Source organism: Notothenia rossii (assembly GCF_949606895.1).
Source record: "Notothenia rossii genome assembly, chromosome: 10".
Classification (NCBI taxonomy): Eukaryota; Metazoa; Chordata; class Actinopteri; order Perciformes; family Nototheniidae; genus Notothenia; species Notothenia rossii.
Window position 1 is genome coordinate 29,217,423 of NC_136908.1, and position 23,489 is coordinate 29,240,911.

The window sequence follows — 23,489 nt, forward strand, 5'->3', positions numbered from 1 at the left end:
AACCCGAAATTAAATGGTGTTTTGTTTTTTAAGAATGTACTAACATCGCGAGACATTCCGACACCGGAAACAAATTGTGTGGGTAGATTAGTAAACCTGGTGTTTACCCTTCAGGCTTCGCGTCAGGATCTTCGGGGGTGCATACTGTAGGCATGCATAGTATGGGATTAGTTTTGCATCATAAAGATAAAGCAACACTTTCTCAGAATAAAGCAAAACTATGAGTTTAAAAAAAACTAAACGAAGTCAAGCAAAATAGAATAAATTTCAAAAATAAAACTAAAGTTGCAAACAAATCATTTGTGTAATCATGTAAACTATAAGTCTTTTTTCGTTGTTTGAACATAGGTTTTTGTTTGCAGTTCTTGTTTCCAGTAGCGTGGCGTGGGGGAAAAAAATTAGGGGAAGCCAATAACACGTCCTTTCTTTTGGGTCGGGGGTGTGGTGGTCAATGTAATAACGTAACCAGATGAGTGATTACAGCACCCGGTATCATTTTACACACATTTGTATCATACAGATGCAGGACTTACACACGCCTTTTATCTAACCGACAGGTCCGCACGCACTCTCCAGCCGAAACTCTAATAAGCATTCATTCACAAACTAAATCAGGAGACCTTCAACGTTTTACGTTCGATTCGCTCCTTTTTTCCTCGCTGTACACAGCTCCAGTTTGGGCATCGGCCTGTCATCTGATTTTATTTGATGTTGCTGCTATAGCGGAAGTTTAGTACAATTATTTTTGATTAAATACTCCAAATCTCCACCCTTCATAATTGCACTTGCTTAATTGCATCGATTAGATTTATGATTAGAAAATTATGAAAGTAGAGTAGACATATGGATATTATCCGACTGAACAAAACGTGCATTTATCAAACAGGTTTGTTTTCCACTGACCTTATTTCGAGCTATTTTCCAAAACCCTGTGGAGAAATCCCATTGCTTTTTTGTCGAGGGAAACCGAACGCAGCTTACTTCCGGGTTTTAGGACGCGTCACTGCACCTCTCAGTTGATGCGATTTGATTGGATTGTGAGGCAAGGGAAGCCAGCCGCCTCTGGCTTCCCTTGGCATGGCCCTGACCAATCACAGGTTGGCAGGGGCATGACGTGAGCCTCATCTGATTGGTCAATCCCTCCATTTTTTTTCACCAAGGGAAGCCAATTTCGGCTAGCCTGCTCTCGCAACAGAGAGTGCAATCTACTGTTTCACCATAACATCTAGAGGGGCGCTGTTTCACTCTTTGTAAAATACTCAATGAGAATGGGGGAGAGACGGGCCGGCAGCAACACACAACAAAGAATTTCCGAAACTAAACAAAGTGTTTTTATTTATTTATTAAAATGATAACTACAATCCGAAAAAACAGGGAACGCCTGGCTTCCCTTGGCCTCCAGGAGAAAACGCCACTGCTTGTTTCTTCTTTCTCAATGATCAGACTTTTGCTCTCTTTGCAGCTCTTCTCGTTTGCGCTCCCTCATTTTTTGTTTGAGATTTTGACACAAACATCCCAGGTGGGCGGGACTTTCAGGGGTGTGTCCCCATTGGCTACTCAGTTTTTGAGTGACAGCCCACTACACCACAGATCATACAGTGCAACTCATGCAGCAAACTCCGGAGTCCACTCGTCCACGTTAGTGTTGGTGTCTCCTGGGGATTTTCATGAACATATCGGACTTCTCTTATGGATTGAACCTATTCTCTGACCCACTCCGCAGTTGTTTCTACACGGACCACTATTGCGGTAAGCCTGTTGTAACTTCCGGTTGTTGTTGTCATCTCCGGGTATCCCGTGTGCCTGTTCTGTTGCTGATAGCTTATTATCTTAACTTAATCGATCGTTTTAAAACTCTTGATCACGGCAACTGCCTGACGTTGTAATCACACGTTACTACAGCTTAGGCACTCACAACTCTCCTTCTCTTAGCGACTGTAACTCCACAGTTGCCTATACTCTTTTCGGGTTTGCTAACGGTAGCTACTTTAGCTTGATAGCTAGCCATGGCTCTTTCCCCACCCTCGGGTGCTATTTCCTGCTCTAACTGTCTCATGTTTGGTTACTTCCCTACCTCCTTTACTGGTACCAATACATGTGTTAAATGTAGTATAGTTGTTAGGTTGGAGGCGGGAATCATAGCCATAGAAGCCCGGCTCCGCATCTTAGAAAATAACTCAGCTACAGTAAAGCCCATGTTAGCCGGTGCGGACCGGCAAAAGGTAGCTCTTCTTAGCCGTCCCCCGGCAACTCCCGAGCAGCAGGGAGATTCGGTGACTGTTCAGAAGGGGCATAACGCGAAACCTGCAGGTCCCCACCAACCCGTTCACGTATCTAACAGATATTCCCCAGTCAGCGAGACACCCGCTGAGAAGCCAACTCTGGTTATTGGTCGCTCTATTATGAGACACGTGAATTTAGAGACCGAAGCCTCCACAGTCACATGCATTCCGGGTGCCAGAGCGGGCGACGTTGAGGCGCATCTTAAACTGCTGGCTAAAAATAAACGTAAATACAGTAGGATTGTTATTCACGTCGGTGGTAATGATGTTCGTTTACGCCAATCAGAATGCACCAAACTTAATGTGGCGTCGGTGTGTAGTTATGCTAAAACAATGTCGGACACCGTAATCTTCTCTGGTTCCCTCCCCAATCTGATCAATGATGACATGTATAGCCGCATTTGTCATCATTTCAGCGCTGGTTGTCTTGATGGTGCCCAGCAAACAATGTGGGCTTCGTAAATAATTGGACAGCCTTCTGGGGAAAACTTGGTCTGATTAAGAGAGACGGCATTCATCCTACTTTGGAAGATGCAAATCTCATTTCGGCAAACATTTCAGGGCTTTGTGGACTTAATCCATGACAAACTGGAGTTGAGACCAGGAGGCAGAGTCGCAGTCTTACACGGTTCTCTGCGCTCTCTCCTAGGCAGTCATCCATAGGAATCCCGAACCCAATAAAATACCCAATATTAATGGTGTGTGTGTCTGCCCAAGGACAATTTAAGGTAAAACCTAATAGAGGTGTCATACATAATAACCTAATAAAAGTAAATGTAACAACTACTACAGTGCAACAAAACAGGAAGCTTAAATGTGGTCTCTTAAACATAAGATCTCTAGCATCTAAAGCAATATTGGTAAATGATTTAATATCAGATTATAATATTGATATATGCTGTCTCACTGAAACTTGGTTGAGACATGAAGAATAGGTCAGCATAAATGAGGCCACTCCACCCAGCCATATCAATACTCATATTGCCCGAGGCACGGGCCGAGGAGGTGGAGTTGCAGCAATCTTTGACTCAAGTTTACTTATCAATACTAAACAAAAATTAAATTATACCTCCTTTGAAAGCCTCGTTTTTAGTCTTACACATCCGACCTGGAAAACTTTGCAGCCAATCTTATTTGTTACAGTGTACCGTGCACCAGGCCCTTATTCAGAATTCTTATCAGAATTCTCTGAGTTTTTATCAACTTTGATACTTAAAACAGATAAAGTAATTATCGTAGGTGACTTTAATATTCATGTTGACGATGATAAAAATAGCCTTACTGTTGCATTTAACTCTATATTAGATTCTGTTGGTTTCTGTCAGAGTGTAAATAAACCAACCCACTGCTATAATCACACTCTCGACCTTGTTCTGACTTATGGTATTAAAATTTAGCAACCATTAGTCGAACTGCATAATCCTGCTTTATCCGACCATTTCTTAGTAACTTTTGAAGTACTGTTACTAGACTACAAAGCATTAGTCAAAAGCTCCTGCAGCAGAAACCTATCTGTTAGTGCTATAGCCAAATTTAAGGAAGAGATTCCACCAATACTTAACTCGATAGCATGTCTGCATGTAAGGGAGGAAACTTATACAAAATGTACACCACCCCAAATTGATCATGTTGTTGATAGTGCTACAGATGCGCTGCGAATAAAATTAGACTCTGTTGCTCCTTTGAAAAAGAAGAAAATAAAACAACATAGATTAGCTCCATGGCATAATGCCGAAACCCGCAAAATAAAACAAAAGTCGAGACAACTTGAAAGGATATGGCGTTCCACTAAACTTGAAGAATCTCGTTTAATTTGGCATATTACTCTCAATGAATATAAGAAAGCACTGCGTAAAGCGATAGCAGCCTACTACTCTTCATTAATAGATGAGAATAAGAATAATGCAAGATTTCTTTTCAGCACTGTAGCCAGGCTGACAGAGAGCCACAGCTCGACTGAGCCTTCTTTTCCCATAGCACTCAGTAGTAATGATTTTATGTGCTTTTTTAACGATAAAATTGTTACTCTTAGAAACAAAATCAATGACCTCTTGCCTTTGACCAGTATAGTATTATCAACAGCTCCCGGAAACGTAAGTTCTAATATTACACTAGATAGTAAACTAGAATGCTTTTCAGCCATAAACCTTTAACAATTAAATTCAATGATTCTCTCTTCTAAACCATCAACGTGTATCTTAGACCCGATTCCAACTAAGCTGTTAAAATAAGTTTTTCAATTAATTAGCACTTCTTTATTAAATATTATGAATACGTATTTATTATCCGGTTATGTTCCACAATCATTCAAAGTAGCAGTGATAAAAAAACACTTCTTAAAAAGCACAACCTCGATCCAGAGGTTTTAGCCAACTATAGACCTATTTCTAATCTTCCGTTCCTCTCAAACATTCTTGAGAAAGCAGTCGCAAAACAGCTGTGTGATTACTTAAAAAACTATGATGTATTTGAAGATTTTCAGTCTTGCTTTAGAACACAACATAGCACAGAGACAGCTCTGGTTAAAGTCACAAATGACATTCTAATAGCCTCAGACAAGGGACTTGTCTCTATTCTTGTCTTGCTCGATCTTAGTGCCGCATTGGATACTATCGACCATGATATCCTATTGCAAAGACTAGAGCACTTAGTTGGCATACAGGGAACTGCTTTAGGCTGGTTTAGGTCCTATCTATCTGAACGCTCTCAGTTTGTACGTGTCAACGATGAATCTTCCATGCAAACCAAAGTTAGCCATGGAGTGCCACAGGGCTCAGTGCTTGGACCTATTTTGTTCACACTATATATGCTTCCGTTAGGCAATATTATAAGGAATCATTCTGTAAACTTTCATTGTTATGCGGATGATACTCAACTATATTTATCAATCAAGCCTGATGAAATTAATCATTCTAAATAAAATTCAAGACTGCCTCAAGGACTTAAAAACGTGGATGACCTTACATTTTTTGAAGTTAAACACGACCAAAACTGAAGTTATTGTACTTGGCCCGAAGAATCTACGAAACAAATTATCTAAAGATATACTAACTATGGATGGCATTAATTTGGCCTCCAGTGAGACTGTAAGGAATCTTGGTGTTATATTTGATCAGGATTTATCCTTTAACACCCACATAAAATCAATTTCAAGGACCGCCTACTTCCATCTACGTAACATTGCAAAGATCAGGCATATCTTGCCTCAAAACGATGCAGAGAAACTAGTCCATGCATTTGTTACTTCAAGGCTGGATTATTGTAACTCCTTATTATCAGGGTGTACCAAGAAGTCAGTCAAGTCGCTTCAGCTGATTCAAAATGCTGCAGCTCGTGTACTAACAAGAGTTAGGAAAAGGGACCACATTACTCCTGTTCTGGCTGCCTTACACTGGCTCCCTATAGAACACAGGATAGAATTTAAAATTCTTCTTCTCGCCTACAAAGCCCTTAATGGGCAGGCGCCATCTTACCTTAAAGAACTCATTATACCCTACTGTCCTACTAGGGCAGGGGTCGGCAACCCGCGGCCCACGGGCCGCATGCGGCCCTTTAAGCCCTCTGCTCTGGCTCCCTTGAGCTTAGACAAAAATAAGAAGGAAATAAAATAAAAGTATTTGTAGGACTTTTTATATTTTGTTGCATGGTTGAAAATGTTTCGTATCTTGTATTTTGAGGTGATACTGTGACACATAAATAAAAAACAAAACGGTTTTAATTAGGTCAACTAAAATATGCGTCACATCCTGCTACGGTCCCGCGCGAGCGCCTTTTCCTGCGGGTGAATAACCTGATCCCCGGCTCGATGAGCGAACTATGGATAAATCAAAGAAAAGTACCGGAGGAACACAGGAATTAAATTCTGTGTGGACAGAGTTATATGCTTTCACAGCAAACGATGCTGGTTTACCGGTATGTTTGATGTGTAGAGAGAAGTTGTCAACGGTGCTGCAGCCTTTACGTATCGAGGAACAACAAGGGAGAGGAAGACAGCTGACAATCTTCAGTCATAATTCAATGGGGTATGTAATTTATTTCAGAAAACACTTTTTGTTATATTCCATGGAATGCTCTTAACGTCCAGATAGCAATGAATATCTTAAATGCTTTGACAATAAATACATACAAAAATTAATCTCTGGAAGCCGTAGCGCTGTAAAAAGCACGGCATTTTAGCCGGCTCGGCTAAAATGATTGGATGGCCTACCTGCCTGTCAGCCTTCGTGTGGAGGAGGGACTCTGTAAGAAAGTCTGAAGGAAGAGGCATATTTTTTCCGGTTGTGTATTTTCAAATTCTAGCGCACTCGAGCTGGTTTCTCCTTTCTTACCTACCCTACCTTTAACTCTTTTTAGGGTGCAGCTATATGTTGTATTTATTTCAAAGTGGACCCATTTTAATAATATTTTTTTTTCCTTCAAATGTGCAGAGGACTCCCCAAGTGCTGTGTTTAATTTATTTTAAAGTAGGCCTGTGTATTATTTGTAATTCTCCTTATAGGAGTTCTTTGTTTCTTATTAGAGGTTAACAGTTTTATATAATGTAATAAATAGCCTAATACATGCAAAAAAAACGTAGTTTGTGTCTGATATAACATAAATACAACTTTATTAGCTATCAAGCTATGAAATATGTTTTGCGGCTCCAGACAAAAAAATTTTTTGGAAAAAGGAGCAAAATGGCTCTTTTGGTCAAAAAGGTTGCAGACCCCTGTACTAGGGCATTGCGTTCCAAGAATGCAGGGTTGTTGGTTTTTTCTAGAGTCTCTAAAAGTACAATGGGAGCCAGAGTCTTTTCTTATCAAGCTCCACTTTTGTGGAATCAGCTTCCAGTTTGTGTTCGGGCGGCAGACACCCTATCCGTTTTTAAGAGTGCGCTTAAGACCTTCCTTTTTGATAAAGCTTATAGTTAAGGCTGATTAGATTCAGCCCCTAGTTTTGCTGATATAGGCTTAGTTTGTCGGGGAACATCTTACTTCTTCCTTCTCTCTGTCTATACCTGTGTACTCTCATGTTCCGATTAACCCAGCTTCCCCAAATTTCTTTCTTTTTGGTGTCTATATACGCCGGGATCCGGAGTCATGGATGATCCTGCGGTCCTGTGTCATGGATCGCGAGTCCTGGATCTTGAGTCGTGGCTGTGGTCCTGGATCATAAGTCCTGGATGGATATCCTCATGGATTCATCTTCCTATTATACACACATGCATTTCCAAACATTTGGACTACCTATGTTGCAAATGTATTATCTTTTCAATTTACACACGGCATCTATTGCACGTCTGTCCGTCCTGGGAGAGGGATCCCTCCTCTGTTGCTCTCCCTGAGGTTTCTCCCATTTTTCCCTTTAAACTGTGGGTTTTCTCTGGAAGTTTTTCCTTGTACGATGTGAGGGTCTAAGGACAGAGGGTGTCGTATTGTCATACTGATATTCTGTACAAACTGTGAAGTCCACGGAGACAAATGTAACATTTGTGATATTGGGCTATATACATAAACATTGATTGATTGATTGATTGATTGATTGATTGATTGCTGAGCATTACACTTGTGTTGTGTAGTTCATACTTTATTCCAACTTTAAATATTTGAATACCTGAACACACTGCTGCTGTTAAATAATTTCCCAATTTGGGGTTGATAAAGTGTCTGTCTATTTATTTTATAGATTAAAAAAACACATCTATGTATTTTCAAGCTAAAGGTGATACACAATATAAACTGTATACTATTATTTTTTCAAAGACATGTTTCAAAAGCATATATTTCTATGTTTAGACAAACAATTAAAGACTGCTTTAATTTAACAAATTCTGCAATATAAAAGTCGCAGATTTGCTTTATGAAACAGACCAGACCTAGGCTGCATACCAACACAATTAGGAGCATGCTCACATCTTACTATGTTGGTCTGAAGAGCTGAAGCATTCATACACAATGGATAAAACGGTGTTGTTTCATTCTATATCCTGTGAGAAAATTATATACATTTAGCATAAAAAATTCGACATACTATTCCTAGCCTGAGGAAGATATGAATAATCAACAGATTTGAATGGAATCTCTAACATTTTCATGTAGAATAAAGAAAAAATAATGATTATACAAATTACATTTATTGAAATTTGAACCAGATGAAGTCTCAAAGAATGTTTTAAATAAAAGGACATAAAACAAAAAGGTGGTTAATAATAAAATCTATTAAATGTATATGTAAAGACATTTGGTCAAATGAAATGACACTGAGCAGGTGATAACAGTAACGCCAGCGTGGACGAAGCTGGTGCAGGTCTTTCTTCATGCCCCCCCTCCGTGCTGTCCCCTCAGAGGAAGTGGGAAAACGTGATAAGACTCTGGACGCCACACTGTCTCAATGATCCACACTGTTAATATGAGAGCAAAATAAATGTTATAGGAAATGAAAAATATGAAGTTAACAAATAAAACACAGCTCAGGGGCAGTCATGGACGGTAGGTTTTCCTACAAAGTTAACTCAGCCTCCATTGATTTTCATATCAAATTAGGGTGTTAATAAAATAAGCTATCATGGCTTATACTTGCATATCTAAACAGAATCATGAAAGCCTGTTGGTAGAGTCAGGCACACAAGTCCGTTTGAGTTTGAGTGTTTGAGTCTGAACGCTCACTCACTGCTAGCTATGTAGCTAACTAGGCTACTTAGCTTGCATTGTTATGGATCTAAAGGTAGCAAAAGCCAACTTTCATAGCACAGCTTTACTTCTCACTTAAAACAATAAAGAAACAGACAAACAACACAAATGATCAATACTTACATATATGTTCACTTGTAGTATTATAATAATTGAAATGCTGGTTCTTCTGGGGGTGTTCTATCTACGCTCAGGTAGCCACCGCACCGCAGCTGCCTGCACTGTACAATCGCTGGAGGACTGGGCTGTCACTCAAAAACTGAGTAGCCAATGGGGACACACCCCTGAAAGTCCCGCCCACCTGGGATGTTTGTGTCAAAATCTCAAACAAAATATGAGGGAGCATAAACGAGAAAAGCTGCAGAGAGCAAAAGTCTGATCATTGAGAAAGAAGAAACAAGAACTGCAAACAAAAACTTATGTTCAAACAAAGAAAAAATACTTATAGTTTACATGATTACACAAATGATTTGTTTGCAACTTATAGTTATATTTTTGAAATTTATTTTTATTTTTGTTTTTTTTAAACTCATAGTTTTGCTTTATTCTGAGAAAGTGTTGCTTTATCTTTGTGATACAAAACTAATCCCATAGCATTGCACCCCCAGTTGAATATTATGCAACCTCTATTAAAAAAAGAGAACGGAGCGAAAAACACAAAGAAAAAATTGTGTCAGGTGCACGTGACATGCTCCGCTGCGCGTGCATAATGTCCAAGTGCTTCCACAGCAGTGACACACATCTGTGGATAATCATTTATACGAAAATGGTTAAAGCAACCATCACTAAATGCCAGCAACACTGCATCTACTGCAGACAGTAGCAACAGGTCAGATGGGGACATCACGTTACCCTCCGTCGTGGACACTAGCTTACTCCCGCCTGACTCGTCGCCCCCGGAGCCGCAGTCTTCGTCGCCCGAAACTACGCCGCCCCTCTGCGGACCGCAGGTGCCAGGATACCACGGCAAAACAGAGCCTGCCAGGGAAGGACGTGCACAGACATTTGGAGGGGCTATTGCTCTAAACTGGAAAAAGGGCCTCCCCCCGAAAAAAAAAAAAACACCTTTTGAAAATTGTAACTTGTTTTTAATGTGAAAGAAACCAAAGGATTTTTACATCAACTAAATTGAACGGTAATTCACATCTCAACAAAATAAGCTAAGGCGACTACTTGCATTCGGTGACTTGATTTTTAAAATGTGTTGCGGTCCATATCTCATTAAAATATCTAATGTTAGTAACTATTAAAGATAAAATGGGGACAATTCTGTTCTAATGTAGTTTGACCATTGTAACTGCTGTGCAGGACATACTGATAAAATAGGGCCTCTAACTAATTAGGCTACCTTAAATAAACTCACTAATTAATGAAACCAGTTCAATTCACATTATTCTTATTCTTATCATTCTTTATGAGCGCAGCGACGGTAAGGTATCTGATTACCAGAGTTGGGTGTAACGCGTTACAAAGTAACGGCGCCAGGGGGGAGCTAGGGGGTGCTGAAGCACCCCCCAGGATTGCCAAAGCACCCCCTAAGCACCCCCAAGAAATATGTTTTTCTTTTCTTTTGGAATTCTTTTTTTTTATTTTTATTAAATTAAATTAGAAAAATGATTGATTACATCAATGCAAATGTGAAACAAACAAATGTTTGACCAAAAACATAAAGCCAACACAGGTGATTAGGCCAATGGCCAGCACCCATTAGATTTTTGACCTACCCATAGGCTAAATTACTTTGTGACACTTGAGTGACTTCCTGTTAGCTGGAGCGCCAAATTATTTGCTAACAGCAAAGTGACAAATGGATCGTTTTTTAGTCCTTAAACGTCCACGTGTGGACACTCAATCAAAACCACCTGAAAGCGAGAGGGATTCTGCACTTAATAGGCCTCGTGAGTACCAGTAGCTTACTTCTGGCTCTCTGTGTTTCATTCAAGCTCTGCTCTGTGTGTTGTGTGGCACGAGCCATTTTGTGTGCGTGCGCGAGCACCGGTGGGTCTCTACCATGGTCTCTACCGGAGATCGTTGTGGTTAGCATCTGGTGCTAGCTAGCCAAGCTAACGGATATAAGGAGCTTTTTCAACAACAAAGTGGAGGGAGAACTCTCTCCTGTCAGACTGAGAGTCTCAGATAACCTCAGCTCAGGTGAAGTAAAGGACTCTCAGTGTTTAGATAGTTAACTTTAGTCTAGTTATCTCAGAGGGTCTCAAACGTTTTGTTTTAAAAGGGGAGTGATTTGTAAAATATCTATAAAGAAATAGTCAATCTGTTTACAGTTCTGTTTCATATGTATGTTGTGAGATGTATCCATAGATCTCTTCATTTTGCTCTCAAAGTGCACCAGATTGATGCTTTTAACTTCAATATTTAAAAAAAAATCTTCGGGAGCATTTCAAAATGCAAGAGGGGGGGCTTGGGGGCTGCTAGTGAATCGCCGGAGCTGTTAGATTAACATTAACATGCTTATATTGTAGTTCTAGGTGCAATGCCTTGCGGCCTGTAGCACCATCCTTGATGGAGCATATGTGTGGGCAGGAAAGGAGTGAGCAGAGAGTAGAGTCGTTGTCGATTTTTGTTCTGTTTTCTGTGACTATCTGCCTCACCCTCTCAGACTTTCAGTTGCACGCGCTACTAAAGAGACGTGTTACCATGGAAACCAAACAATGGTGTAGCTGTATTAAAGTCCGAGTAGAAACAGTCCTGAGTAAATTCTGATTTTGTCAGAAATCAGGAGAAATGCGGGAGAAATATGACCCCGGGAGGAAACCAGGAGAGGGTAATGAAATAAGTATGAGTTGCAGTTGCAAAATTCAACTGTAGCGCTGGTGCATTAATGGGAAACCCTTAAAGTTTGAGCACCCTCTATGAAACGTCAAGCTACCCCACGACACCCCCTAGAGAAAATCTCTGGCGCCGCCACTGCACGACACGCGTTACTTCGTTACTTTTATAAAATAATCACACTCACTGACAAACAAGAGGGGTTTCCGCCGCAGGTTTGTATACATGTACGCCTAATGTGCGCGATTTGCGCGTCCACATCTCCACGTGCAGTGCTGCATAAACATGGCTGAGTCTTTTCATCTGTAAACTTCATGGATGTATAAGGTAAACTTCCTCAACGGGGCCGCTCGCTCTCTTTTCTTGATTGCCCTCTCACGGGTGAACAGTTCAATGTCCCGCTTCATTGTAGGAATTCTGCCATGTCTCTACCACTTTAGTTTGACCATCTCTGTTACTAAGTTATGGAAAACTAAATAAATAAGTAATTAGATACCTTACTGTTACTGCGCTCATAAAGAATGATAAGAATAAGAATAATGCGTCTTGAACTGGTTTCATTATTTAGTGTCTTTACGTTTCACAGACTGTTAGCTTGTTGTGGTAGGCTGGTAGCCTATTTTATTAAAGAGCATATCAAAAGAAAGACTTGTGTTTTGTCTTCCTTAATGCAATAGTAATTGGGGGTGCAAGTGGAGTCTCGCAGAGGCAAAACTGTGGCGCGCTTACACTGTAGGTGCGCCGCAGTCTGCGTGATCTGCCTGTAGGGAGGGGCGGGCCGGCCCTGCGAGTAAAGTAATGAGTAAAGTAACGAGTAAAGTAACGAGTTCCTTTATGTAGACAGTAACGAAGTAGTGTAATATATTACTTTTTTTTTAAAGTAATATGTAATATGTAATATATTACTTTTTTTTACTAACGACCCCATTTCTGCTAATTACTTATTTATTTAGTATTCCATAACTTAATAACAGAGATGATCAAACTAAAGTGGTACAGACATGGCAGAAATCCTACAATGAAGGGGGACATTGAACTGTTCACCCGTGAGAGGGCGATCAACAAAAGAGAGCGAGCAGCCCCGTTGAGGGAGTTTACAGATGAAAAGACACACAATAACAACAAGTAGGCTATATTTAGGTATCAAGAGGAAGTAAAGTCCCCTGGTTTGTCCCTTAACTGCCATGAGACAACTCAAAATTAAGTTTCCAAAATCCGACACTGAGGTGGTCTTAACTCACCGGCAGATGACAGCGCTGACAAAGTGTGTTTCCCGCAGCGAGACGCCACAATACTAATTGTGGGCTCATCATGTTGATTCGGCCACAACAGAAAAAAGAAAAACAAACTCTCGCTCTCTCTAGAGGGGCAGGTCAGCCAAAAATGCCAAACGGACGGTTGCCCAGGCAACATTAGCCCGTACCTGTTCACGTCCCTGTGCCCAGGTATATCTAAACAAGTACCCGCCTGTACAGTGGGGTTAGACGGTCATTTTGCAGCTTGTGGTATAAAAATAGACAATGGCTAGAATATTCATGTGAAAATAGTGCCATATTCTGCCATGCCTGTAGAAATGTTGGGTCAAAAATAATGCATACAATAGCACAGATGCCTTCACAACGAATGGCTACAAAAATATCTCATATCCCAAGCTTATCAACGAGCTAATGTTGCAGCTGAAATGTTCTCCAGGTCACAAAGTCAACCTCACATGATGATGTGGTACCAGTTTTCAAGCACAGTAAATATTCTCTTCCCAGAGTATATGATGGGACCAAAGAGATAATTTAGTAGGCTACATGGTTTTAATAATACTTTTGCTTTTCAATGTTTGCCATTTCAAACCACGAGCTGGTTCAAATAATATTTGCCTTGATTTACAAAATGTTCTCATTTGTTTTATCAGTACAGTTTTGAAGCTTTTGTGCTTTTCTTTGCCATAGTCCACTTTGGACTATATGAAATATTTCAGGATTGCACTTTTAACTCACTTGAAATGTTCTCACTTGCTTGGTTTCAAAACATAACAAATGCCATAATCTGTTCATTGGGGACCATCAATGCTATTTTTCATTGCTGTTGCCGGCCACTATTGTTCATGTAAACCTACTACTGCTGCGCCCCCTGTAATCTCAGATGCACTCTGAGTCATTTTGTTCTGGAACCGGGCCTGTACACGGCCATACTAAACAAACTACAGAGCCCATTCCGTGTTCCTGTTAGTGTTTACTTCCTCTCTGCCTTCTTCTGGTGATTTATCTGACGTCCAGCGCTCCGTCTTTTAACCTCTTTTCCTTTCTCTTTCTTGATCCTCCTTAGCAACCTTCATTATAGTCCTTGACAGTGGTCCGTACTGCTGTATTAACAACGTGTCACATGTTAAGAATTTACAATCAGAATCGAATATTCAACTAAGCCGTGTAATACAAGTTGTTAGTAGCCTTAAGGGCCCACACAGTTGTTATGCTATACCACATTGCCGTTCATTGGATGTATAATGAGCTGCACTAAACTACATTTTAGCATTTAAAATACCTAGCCATTCTTTTGGGGTTATTTTGGTGAAAGTAACTCAAAAGTAACCAAAGTAGTGTAACTCATTACATTTCAGAGACAGTAATATTGTAATGTAACTTATTACTTTCAAAAGACAGTAATAAGTAATATGTAATATATTACATTTTGGAAGTAACTTGCCCAACACTGCCCGTAAGGGCGGTTACTCTTTGGTTTATAAACTACCGCCCTCCACGGCTTTATAACATAACATGTACTTCACTTGTTTAATTTACAACTTTTTTGGGGGGAAAGCACAGTTAGTATATATATACCAGCACTTTACATAATAGCCACGTTCAGTGGAGGACTGGGACTAAAAATCAGCCCGGGAATAAAATAAAATAGTCCCTCTGTTGCTTTCTGCACAAAACAGTGCGAGGTGGTTGCCATATCATTATCAGATGTGCACAGTTTAGTACATTTGTAAAGTTATTTAGGCAATGTTGTTGGTGGGAGTTAGTGAGAGACCGCCCCTTCCAGGCGTGTGTGTGCGTTTTCGGTGTGTGTGTGGAGGGAGTACGAGACGGTAGGAGTTGTCTTCGAGTGTGGGGAAAAGTCATAATGAGTGTCATACTATTAATTGGTTCTGTAAGGCGTGGCTGTGGCCGTCAACACCAGAAAATAAAGAGAACGTTTTCGACATTGAAGGCTCGAGTGATCTGTGATTTTGAATAGCGGTGAACGCTACAATATGAACAGGCTCGTGCTTGGCCCACTGGTATTGTTTGTTTATTTATTTTGAAAATTAACTAGCAACGCCGTGCTGTCATATGGCAACTGCTAACCCACATGGCCTCGGCTCCCTCCGACTCCACCGTGGATGGCCTGTTAGCCCACTACAACACTGCCCTATCCCTCAGTCTCAACTCTCTCGCCCCCATCAAAACCCGGACTGTTTCCTTCACCCGCCCTGCCCCCTGGTTCTCCACCGAACTCCACCACTTGAAGGCCTCTGGTCACCAGATGGAGAGGCTCTCCAAAAAAACTGGCCTCACGATCCAACTCCTGGCCTTTCGTGACAATGTCAAAAAACTTATAAAGAAGCTCTTTCCCACGCCAAGACTGCCTACTATTCCCGTCTCATCGGTGCCCAGCAAAGCAACCCCAGAACACTGTTCTCCACCATCAACCGCCTACTCCGACCCCTGACGCCCCCCCAGCCATCAGGGGCTCCCGATCTATGCTCCAAATTCCTCTACTTCTTCCAGGCGAAAGTCAAGGCCATCAATCAGCAGCTCCTGGCACCTGGCCCTCCCCCCCTACCTGCACCACAGCCACCTGGTAACACATCCCCCGCGCCGCGCCTCTCCCACTCCAACCTCTCCTCCTTCTCCCCTGTGGATGCTCCCCAAGTGGCCAAACTGGTCAGACCTCCACCTGCTCCCTGGACCCCATGCCCACACCCCTAGTCAAGGACTGCCTACCCACCCTCTGTCCCTACATGGTGGTCATCATCAACCCCCTCGTGGGGCCTTCTAAAATGTTTTAAAATATAATTAGGGTTGTAGTTGAAGAGTTTGTAAATTATTGCGTTGCCTGGCAACGCAATCGCACAACGGCACGTCCATTAATACAGATACAGATTTCAGTATTCTGAGCCCCTACTCTCCCCATAACTGACGGCTCCTGGTATAGTCCCCACCAGCTTCAAAATGGCCTCAGTCCTCCTGGACCTCTCTGCAGCGTTTGACACCATCTCTCACAACATCCTCCCCCCCGCATCTCAGACCTCCTAGGTGTCACTGGCACAGCGCTGTCTTGGTTCACATCCCACCTCTATAACAGGGAACAGTTTGTCTCCATCATTTGCTCAAATTCACCCCCGGCACCAGTCCACCACGGTGTACCCCAGGGCTCTGTGCTTGGCCCCCTCCTGTTCACCATTTACATGCTCCCCCTCAGCCAGATCATCCGACATCATGGACTCAATTTCCACTGTTACGCTGATGATACCCAACTGTATCTCAGCACTACTCCATCCTCCCAGCTCCCCCCTCAGTCTCTCATCAACTGCCTGCATGACATCAAAGCATGGATGTCGTCCAACTATCTCAAATTAAACAGCAGGAAAACAGAGCTCATGGTTGTGGCACCCAAGGCGCTGCTCCGGAAGGTTGGTGACTTCATCCTTGAGGTTGATGGCTGCTCCATCTCCCCATTTCCTGAAGCCCGCAACCTGGGTGTCATCCTCGACTCCACCCTTTCCTTCCTCTCCCACTTTAAGTCTGTGACCAAATCGGCCTTTTTCCATCTAAGGAACATTTCCGGACTCCGACCGTCACTCTCGGAGTCGGTTGGCGAAACCCTAGTCCATGCGTTTGTCACCTCCCGCTTGGACTACTGCAACGGTTTCCTGTTTGGGGTTCCCAATAACACCCTGGACAGGCTCTAGTACAGTATGTTCAAACTGTGCCGCTAGGGTACTCACAAATACAAAGCCGTTGCAGCACATCACTCCCACCCTCATCCACCTCCACTGGTTGCCGGTCAAGTCCCGCATAAAATACAAAATCCTCCTCCTTACCTACAAGTCCCTCCATGCCCCCCAGTACCTATCGGACATCCTTCGCCCACATGCCCCAGCCCGGAACCTGCGGTCTTCAAACTCTGGCTTGCTTGAATAATCATTTATTCATACCACAACGGAGACATTTACAGTGGCTATAGACATGTTTTTGCCATCGATTATTTTATCATACTGTTCCGTGCAGATGAGACTTTGTCACGATCTGTCTGTGTTGTGTTTTGTCTTGTCTTTTTCTGTCTTTGGTTTCCTGTTTTAGTTTGAAAAGTGTTCACCTCCTGTCTTGCCTGTTGCTTTCTGTCTGTTTTCCCTCCCTGATTACCCAATTGTTTTCACCTGGTGCCCCTGTGTTTTCTCCTCCCTCCTCACCTGTCTCTTGTTTGTTTGATTATTCCTGTGTGCATTTAGGTTCTGTGTTTTCTGTTAGTCTTTGTGAGTTCCTTGTTGTTGTTGGACTGTGTTCACGGGGAAGAGTTCTGTCTTCAAGCCTTGAAATAAAGGTATTTTCTGTTAATCTGCATTTGGGTCCTGCTTGCCTCTCTCAACCCTGACAGAAGGAACTCACCAGATATGGGCCCAGCAGATCCTATCGAGCAGGAATTATTGGATTTTTCCTTTTTTTTGGCAAAAAGGATCCGGCCCCAGTTCTGGCCCCAGCAGCCATGGTTCCAGCCTCAGTTCTGGCCCCAGCAGCCTTGGTTTCGACTCCAGCCCCTCGTCTCCGGCCGACGCCAGTTCCCCGTGTCCTGTCGGCGTACCGGCCGACGCCAGCTCCCCGTGTCCTGTCGGCATTCCGGCCGACTACAGCCTCCTGTGTTCTGTTGGCGAACCGACCGTCTCAAGTCTCCTCTCAAGCTCCTTCTCAAGTCCCATTTCAAGCCACATCTCCAGCTCCCTCTCGAGTCTCCTTTCAAGTCACCTCTTGAGTCACCTCTCAAGTCTCCTTTCAAGTCCCCTCTCGAGTCTCCTCTCGAGTCTCCTCTCCAGTTCCCTCTCAAGTCTCCTCTCGAGTTCCCTCTCGAGTCCCCTCTCGAGTCCCCTTTCAAGACACTTCTCAAGTTCCCTCTCGAGTTCCCTCTCGAGTCCCCTCTCGAGTCCAACCCTCCAGTTCCCTCTCGAGTCCAACCCTCCAGTTCCCTCTCGAGTCCCCTCTCGAGTCATCTCTCAAGTCTCCTCTCCAGTTCCCTCTCAAGTCTCTTCTCGAGTCCCCTCTCGAGTGCCCTTTCAAGTCATCTCTCAAGTCTCCTCTCCAGTTACCTCTCGAGTCTCCTCTCGACTCCCCTCTCAAGTCTCCTCTCGAGTTCCCTCTCGAGCTCCCTCTCAAGTCACCTCTCAAGTCATCTCTCGAGTGACCTCTCAAGTCACCTCTCAAGTCTCCTCTCGAGTTCCCTCTCAAGTCACCTCTCAAGTCTCCTCTCGAGTTCCCTCTCGAGGCTCTTCTCGAGTTCCCTCTCAAGTCCCTACCCAATGTCCTGTGCCGATGGAGGTTCTGCTGGGGGTCCTGCCAGCTCCATGTCCTGTCCCGTTGGAGGTCCCGCCGACTACTCTCCTGCCGGGGGTCCTGCCAACCCTATGTCCTGTCCCGTTGGGGGTCCCGCCGACTACTCTTCTGCCGGGGGTCCTGCCAACCCTATGTCCTGTCCCGTTGGGGGTCCCGCCGACTGCTCTTCTGCCGGGGGTCCTGCCAATCCCGTGTCCTGTCCCGTTGGGGGTCCCGCCGACTGCTCTCCTGCCGGGGGTCCTGCCGGCCCTGTGTCCTTTCCCGTTGGGGGTCCCACCGACTACTCTCCTGCCGGGGGTCCTGCCAATCCTATGTCCTGTTCCTCTGGGGGTCCCGCCGTCGACTCTACTGCCGGGGGTCCTGCCAACCCCTTGTCCTGTTCCTGTGGGACCACCGGCTCCGGTTCCTGTTCGGCTGACACCGGGTCCTGCCCGGCCTCCGGAGCTGTTTGGCCTTCGCCCCACCTTGGACTCTGCCTAGCCCGCGGGCCGTCCGCCCGAGTCCCCCACCTTGGACTCTGCCTTGCCCCCGGGCCGTCCGCCCGAGTCCCCCTTTTTGAACTCTGCCTTGCCCCCGGGCCATCCGCCCGAGACCCCATCCTTCAACTCTGCCTTGCCCCCGGGCAGTCCGCCCGAGTCCCCCTTTTTTAACTCTGCCTTGCCCCCGGGCCGTCCACCCTTGACCCCATCCTTGATCTCTGCTTTGCCCCCGGGCCGTCCGCACGAGACCCTTTCCGGGTCCTCCGCTGTGCCCCTGGGCTGTCAGCCCAAGCCCATCCTCCGGACCCCCTCCACCCACCCTGTTGGCCCTAGTTTTGTGTTTAGTTTAGTTTCTGTTTTCCCTCCCTGATTACCCGATTGTGTTCACCTGGTGCCCCTGTGTTTTCTCCTCCCTCCTCACTTGTCTCGTGTTTGTTTGATTAGTCCTGTGTGCATTTAGGTTCTGTGTTTTCTGTTAGTCTTTGTGAGTTCCTTGTTGTTATTGGACTGTGTTCAGGAGGAAGAGTTCTGTCTTCAAGCCTTGAAATAAAGGTATTTTCTGTTCATCTGCATTTGGGTCCTGCTTGCCTCTCTCAACCCTGACATACTTTGTCATAGATTTATCTATATGTCTGCCTGTGATTTTATACTGAATGTAAAGTGTGTGTGTGTGTGTGTGTGTGTGTGTGTGTGTGTGTGTGTGTGTGTGTGTGTGTGTGTGTGTGTGTGTGTGTGTGTGTGTGTGTGTGTGTGTGTGTGTGTGTGTGTGTGTGTGTGTGTGTGTGTGTGTGTGTGTGTGTGTGTGTGTGTGTGTGTGTGTGTGTGTGTGTGTGTGTGTGTGTGTGTGTGTGTGTGTGTGTGTGACTCCCAGGTCGGCCTATGTTGAAGTTATGTCAAGTCCCCTGTGTCGGCTTTTTCCAACGCAAGGGGGCGGCCCTTAGCGTACATTTTCAACTTTCCGGGATTTCCATAGGCTTCTATATAGCTCACTAAACGTATGTTGTAGACGACTTGAGATCGCGATCGAATGCTACCCGCAGATCCATTCTCACAGCGTTTATCAACCTTTTTCTTACTCAATATCAAGCCACACTTATTGTTTTTACTTCTTTATTTTAATTGAATAATGTAGGACTTTTGTTGCCGTGAGTTATGGGGAGAGTAGGGGCTCAGAATACTGAAATCTGTATCTGTATTAATGGACGTGCCGTTGCCAGGCAATGCAATAATTTACAAACTCTTCAACTACAACCCTAATTATATTTAAAAACATTTTAGAAGGCCTCACGAAACGCTTTAATGTAAATTAAAATGTAAATGTGAAGGGATGTGTGTAATGTGGTGATTACATTATTCACCCACGGATCTATGGGTTGCGGTATTGTTCCGCACGGACATTTTAGTTAAACGGACTTCCTGTTTATGTGAAATACGAAAACATTTTTTTTTAAATCAAATGATACTTTATTCCGAGTTTGCTTGATTTTATCTTAGAGGTCATCACATAACGGCATTGTAATACACGGTTCGGCTGCATTACATATTACATATCTGCCGTAGTTCGCTATTTATAGAGCCCTGATGAGAAGACTTCTAGACAAACATGAACAACTGCCGCCAAAACTGAATATGTGACGTGGATCATAAATATATCAGCAATTAAACAAAATCTTTAATTTCTCTTCACAATATAAGTCTCCTTGCAATATCAACACTAATTCGGCTGACTTTTATATTTGATCCAATCAGTACTGTATATTGGTATATTTACACCATAATGGTGCACAGCTGATAGAAAGGGACACCTGGTGGTTAAAGCACGTTATTGAAATGTATTATTTTTATTATTAGATATTAATAGGAGACACAGACAGACGAACTAATAAGGCTTTATTTAAACATTAAAGAATACTTTAGGTTAAGGTCTTCTTTTGAATAAGAAAAAAGCTTTGGGGGTATAAATATTAAGCCTGACAAAGTACTAATATATTGCTTTCCTGAAATGTTAACCACTGTATGTTTAAGCACTTATATTAACTGATATTATACATATGTAGTATACTCTTATAAGATGTATGTAGATAGTATAAGAAATGTGCAGAATACGATAGTTTAATGGTGGAGGTATACACACATATTGATAGATGTCTTGTAATGCACTGTTGAGGAACCTGCGACCCAAGTTTTTCATCTCCGACCTTGTCAGGTATTGAACATTCAATAAATAAAGAACACAGAATTATTAAATAAAACACAGAATTTGTGTGATTATACTAAATGATTTACAAATAAACACCACTGCATATTTACAACTGTTACACATGCTGATGTAACGCAAATGTTTCCAACTTCGGATCAATAAAGTATATCTTATTTTAAGATGATCGATGGCTACTGCCAGATTTGCCTCTGAACCTTGACAAGTGCATGTTTCAGGCTTATCAATTAACAACAGGTGGGGTCACAGACATAAGACCAGCTGTTAAATAAAGCTGTTCTGACCTTAGCTGGCATGTGGGTATATATTAATGCTGCCCATTATGGGCACAAGCAATTTTCACCCATGTATTAATTATATGTTTTAAATGTGAGTGTTCCTATCCCCTAAACCTCCAGGGATGGACACAGTTTAATACTGGCAACTTCTTATTATGGGAAATATGAAAACGTCTTTTAAAACTAAAACTCCCAGTAGAGACGTGCCATAAAAGTTAAACATGTTGCGAAACACACAATAGCCAGCATGTGTAGTTCTGGGGACGGGGTGGGGGAGGGGGCGACAGGGTGGACCCGTTCAAATCCAGTTTTGGACAGTCTGCCGTGGTTCCATCCCATTTCAAAGTGTTGTTCGACGCTCGACGTAACCCTCGGCACACACTCAAACATCCAATCACAGAGCTAGAGGACTATCACAGGGTTTGTTAAGCGAAGCGGAGAGAATACTTACTTCCGGGTGTAAAATTCTCTAAAGCAATTAGGCTACTATGAGCTGCTCCAACCCTCGGTCCTGACGGACTCCAACTTGTGTTTATTAATCAAACAAATAAATAAACACAAGGATAATTATGTGTTATTGTTGAGTAAATAACAGTGTGTGGTTTAGAAAAGAATACAAAATTAGAAGGAAAAAATGCAGAAACAATACAGATTTCAGTATTCTGAGCACCTACTCTCCCCATAACTGACAGCAACACAAGTCCTACATTATTCAATTAAAATAAATAAGTAAAAACAATAAGTGTGGCTTGATATTGAGTTAGAAAAAGGTTGATAAACGCTGTGAGAATGGATCTGCGGTTAGCATTTGCTCGCGATCTCAACTCGTCTACAACATACGTTTAGGGAGCTATATAGAAGCTATACATCCCGGAAAGTTGAAAATGTACACTAAGGGCCGCCCCCTTGCGTTGGAAAAAGCCGATACAGGGGACTTGACATAACGTCAACATAGGCCGACCTGGGAGTGAGGATGTGTTGGTGAGAGAGAGAGAGACTCCCGTCCAACCTCCCAAACTTTCTTTTTATGTGTGCATTGTTATTTGTGCTTGAGCAACATTTTGCTTGAACTTTATTTCAATTAAATTAGTAGTAATTATTGTCCTACATTTTAATTTGTTTTACAGAGATGTTTCACAGCTGCTTGGGCTTAGTGGCCCACAGGCGGCATTTATCAAGCAGCCAGAACATCCATCTATTCCTGCCCCCAGGTCAAGATCTACCGTGGCTCAAGGGCCTTAACCAGAGCCATCACCACCACCAAGGACCAGAGGACCAGCATCACTACAGCTGCCTCCACCTCCATCTGCGGCTGCCACCAGGTCAAGATACACCTCAGCACAAAGGCTCCACCACAGCCATCACCATCAACCCAGCCAGCAAGGAGGTCTCGTGGAGGTCTCGTATAGCACTTGTACACCCCACCTACACAGCAGCCCATGCACCATCACCCACACCTACACAGCAGCCCATGCACCACCACCCCCACCTACACAGCAGCCAGGCCCACTGTCTTGGAAGACAGGCAAAGACCTTGACACTGTCTTGACATGTATAATGAATAGTTGGTTGACATTTCTGATGTTCAATATTGTAAATTACATTACATTACATTGCATTTAGCTGACGCTTTTATCCAAAGCGACTTACAATAAGTGCGTTCGACCAACAAAATACAAACTTGAAGAAAACAGAATCATATAAGTACATCAGTTTTCATAGAGCTAAAACATTTCAAGTGCTACTCAACTGGCTTTAGATAAGCCAGTCCTTTATTAGTATATAATATATAAATAGTGAGATTTTCCAGTTTCTTATATTTATATAAATTGTTGTCTGAAAAAAAACGTTTGAATGCTCAATTTGTATTTGTACACATCAAATGAACCTTGGTATGTAATACGAAGTCATTATTCAGTCCTAATGTATCTCAGTCCCTGCTGTGGTGAAAGTAGAGTGATAAACACCTTTTTTACTCAAAATTCAAATTTTATTTGTTTAATTTTAGACATGAATTACACATTTATATATAGTGTACTTAAAATATTTCACTACTTTCGTGATCCACTTTGATAACCAAATCTAAAACACCCACAAATGTGGATGAAATTAGTACATTTGTGTTTTCACAAGGGTTGTAAAGATTTTCCGAAAATCGGATGTCAAATGTTAAGCTAAATGTACTTGTTATAC

General features: G+C 42.9%; 2 protein-coding genes and 1 long non-coding RNA gene across 4 annotated transcripts; 2 read left to right on the plus strand and 1 right to left on the minus strand.

The window, feature by feature from the left end:
• Positions 1-1,286: 1,286 nt before the first annotated feature.
• LOC307021949 (uncharacterized protein) lies at positions 1,287-23,335 on the plus strand. Of its 2 annotated transcripts, none has more exons than XR_013803277.1 (2): positions 1,287-1,749; positions 6,212-7,791. XR_013803277.1 is itself a non-coding variant. In XM_079654495.1 (2 exons), exons 1-2 carry the CDS (start codon positions 1,668-1,670, stop codon positions 22,843-22,845), a joined length of 504 nt encoding a protein of 167 aa, XP_079510621.1. In that variant the 5' UTR covers positions 1,287-1,667; the 3' UTR covers positions 22,846-23,335. The 2 variants fall into 2 exon arrangements, 1 of the variants encoding a protein (XP_079510621.1); XM_079654495.1 differs by lacking the exon at positions 6,212-7,791 and adding an exon at positions 22,424-23,335.
• On the minus strand, positions 7,158-9,196 carry LOC307021950. Its single transcript, XR_013803278.1, has 2 exons — positions 9,074-9,196; positions 7,158-8,661 (listed from the first exon to the last, which is right to left on the minus strand). It is a non-coding gene; the product is annotated as an uncharacterized lncRNA (long non-coding RNA).
• LOC307022648 (uncharacterized protein) lies at positions 10,407-19,331 on the plus strand. Its single transcript, XM_079655490.1, has 2 exons — positions 10,407-10,848; positions 17,453-19,331. Exons 1-2 carry the CDS (start codon positions 10,758-10,760, stop codon positions 18,799-18,801), a joined length of 1,440 nt encoding a protein of 479 aa, XP_079511616.1. The 5' UTR covers positions 10,407-10,757; the 3' UTR covers positions 18,802-19,331.
• Positions 23,336-23,489: the final 154 nt, after the last annotated feature.

Bases quoted from the DNA above. Each gene is read 5' to 3' on its own strand.
- LOC307022648 (XM_079655490.1), top strand. From the start codon at position 10,758: ATGGATCGTTTTTTAGTCCTTAAACGTCCACGTGTGGACACTCAATCA. The intron at 10,849-17,452 runs GTGAGTACCAGT...TTTGGCAAAAAG, and splicing joins TTCTGCACTTAATAGGCCTC to GATCCGGCCCCAGTTCTGGC.
- LOC307021949 (XM_079654495.1), top strand. From the start codon at position 1,668: ATGAACATATCGGACTTCTCTTATGGATTGAACCTATTCTCTGACCCA. The intron at 1,750-22,423 runs GTAAGCCTGTTG...TTTGTTTTACAG, and splicing joins CTACACGGACCACTATTGCG to AGATGTTTCACAGCTGCTTG.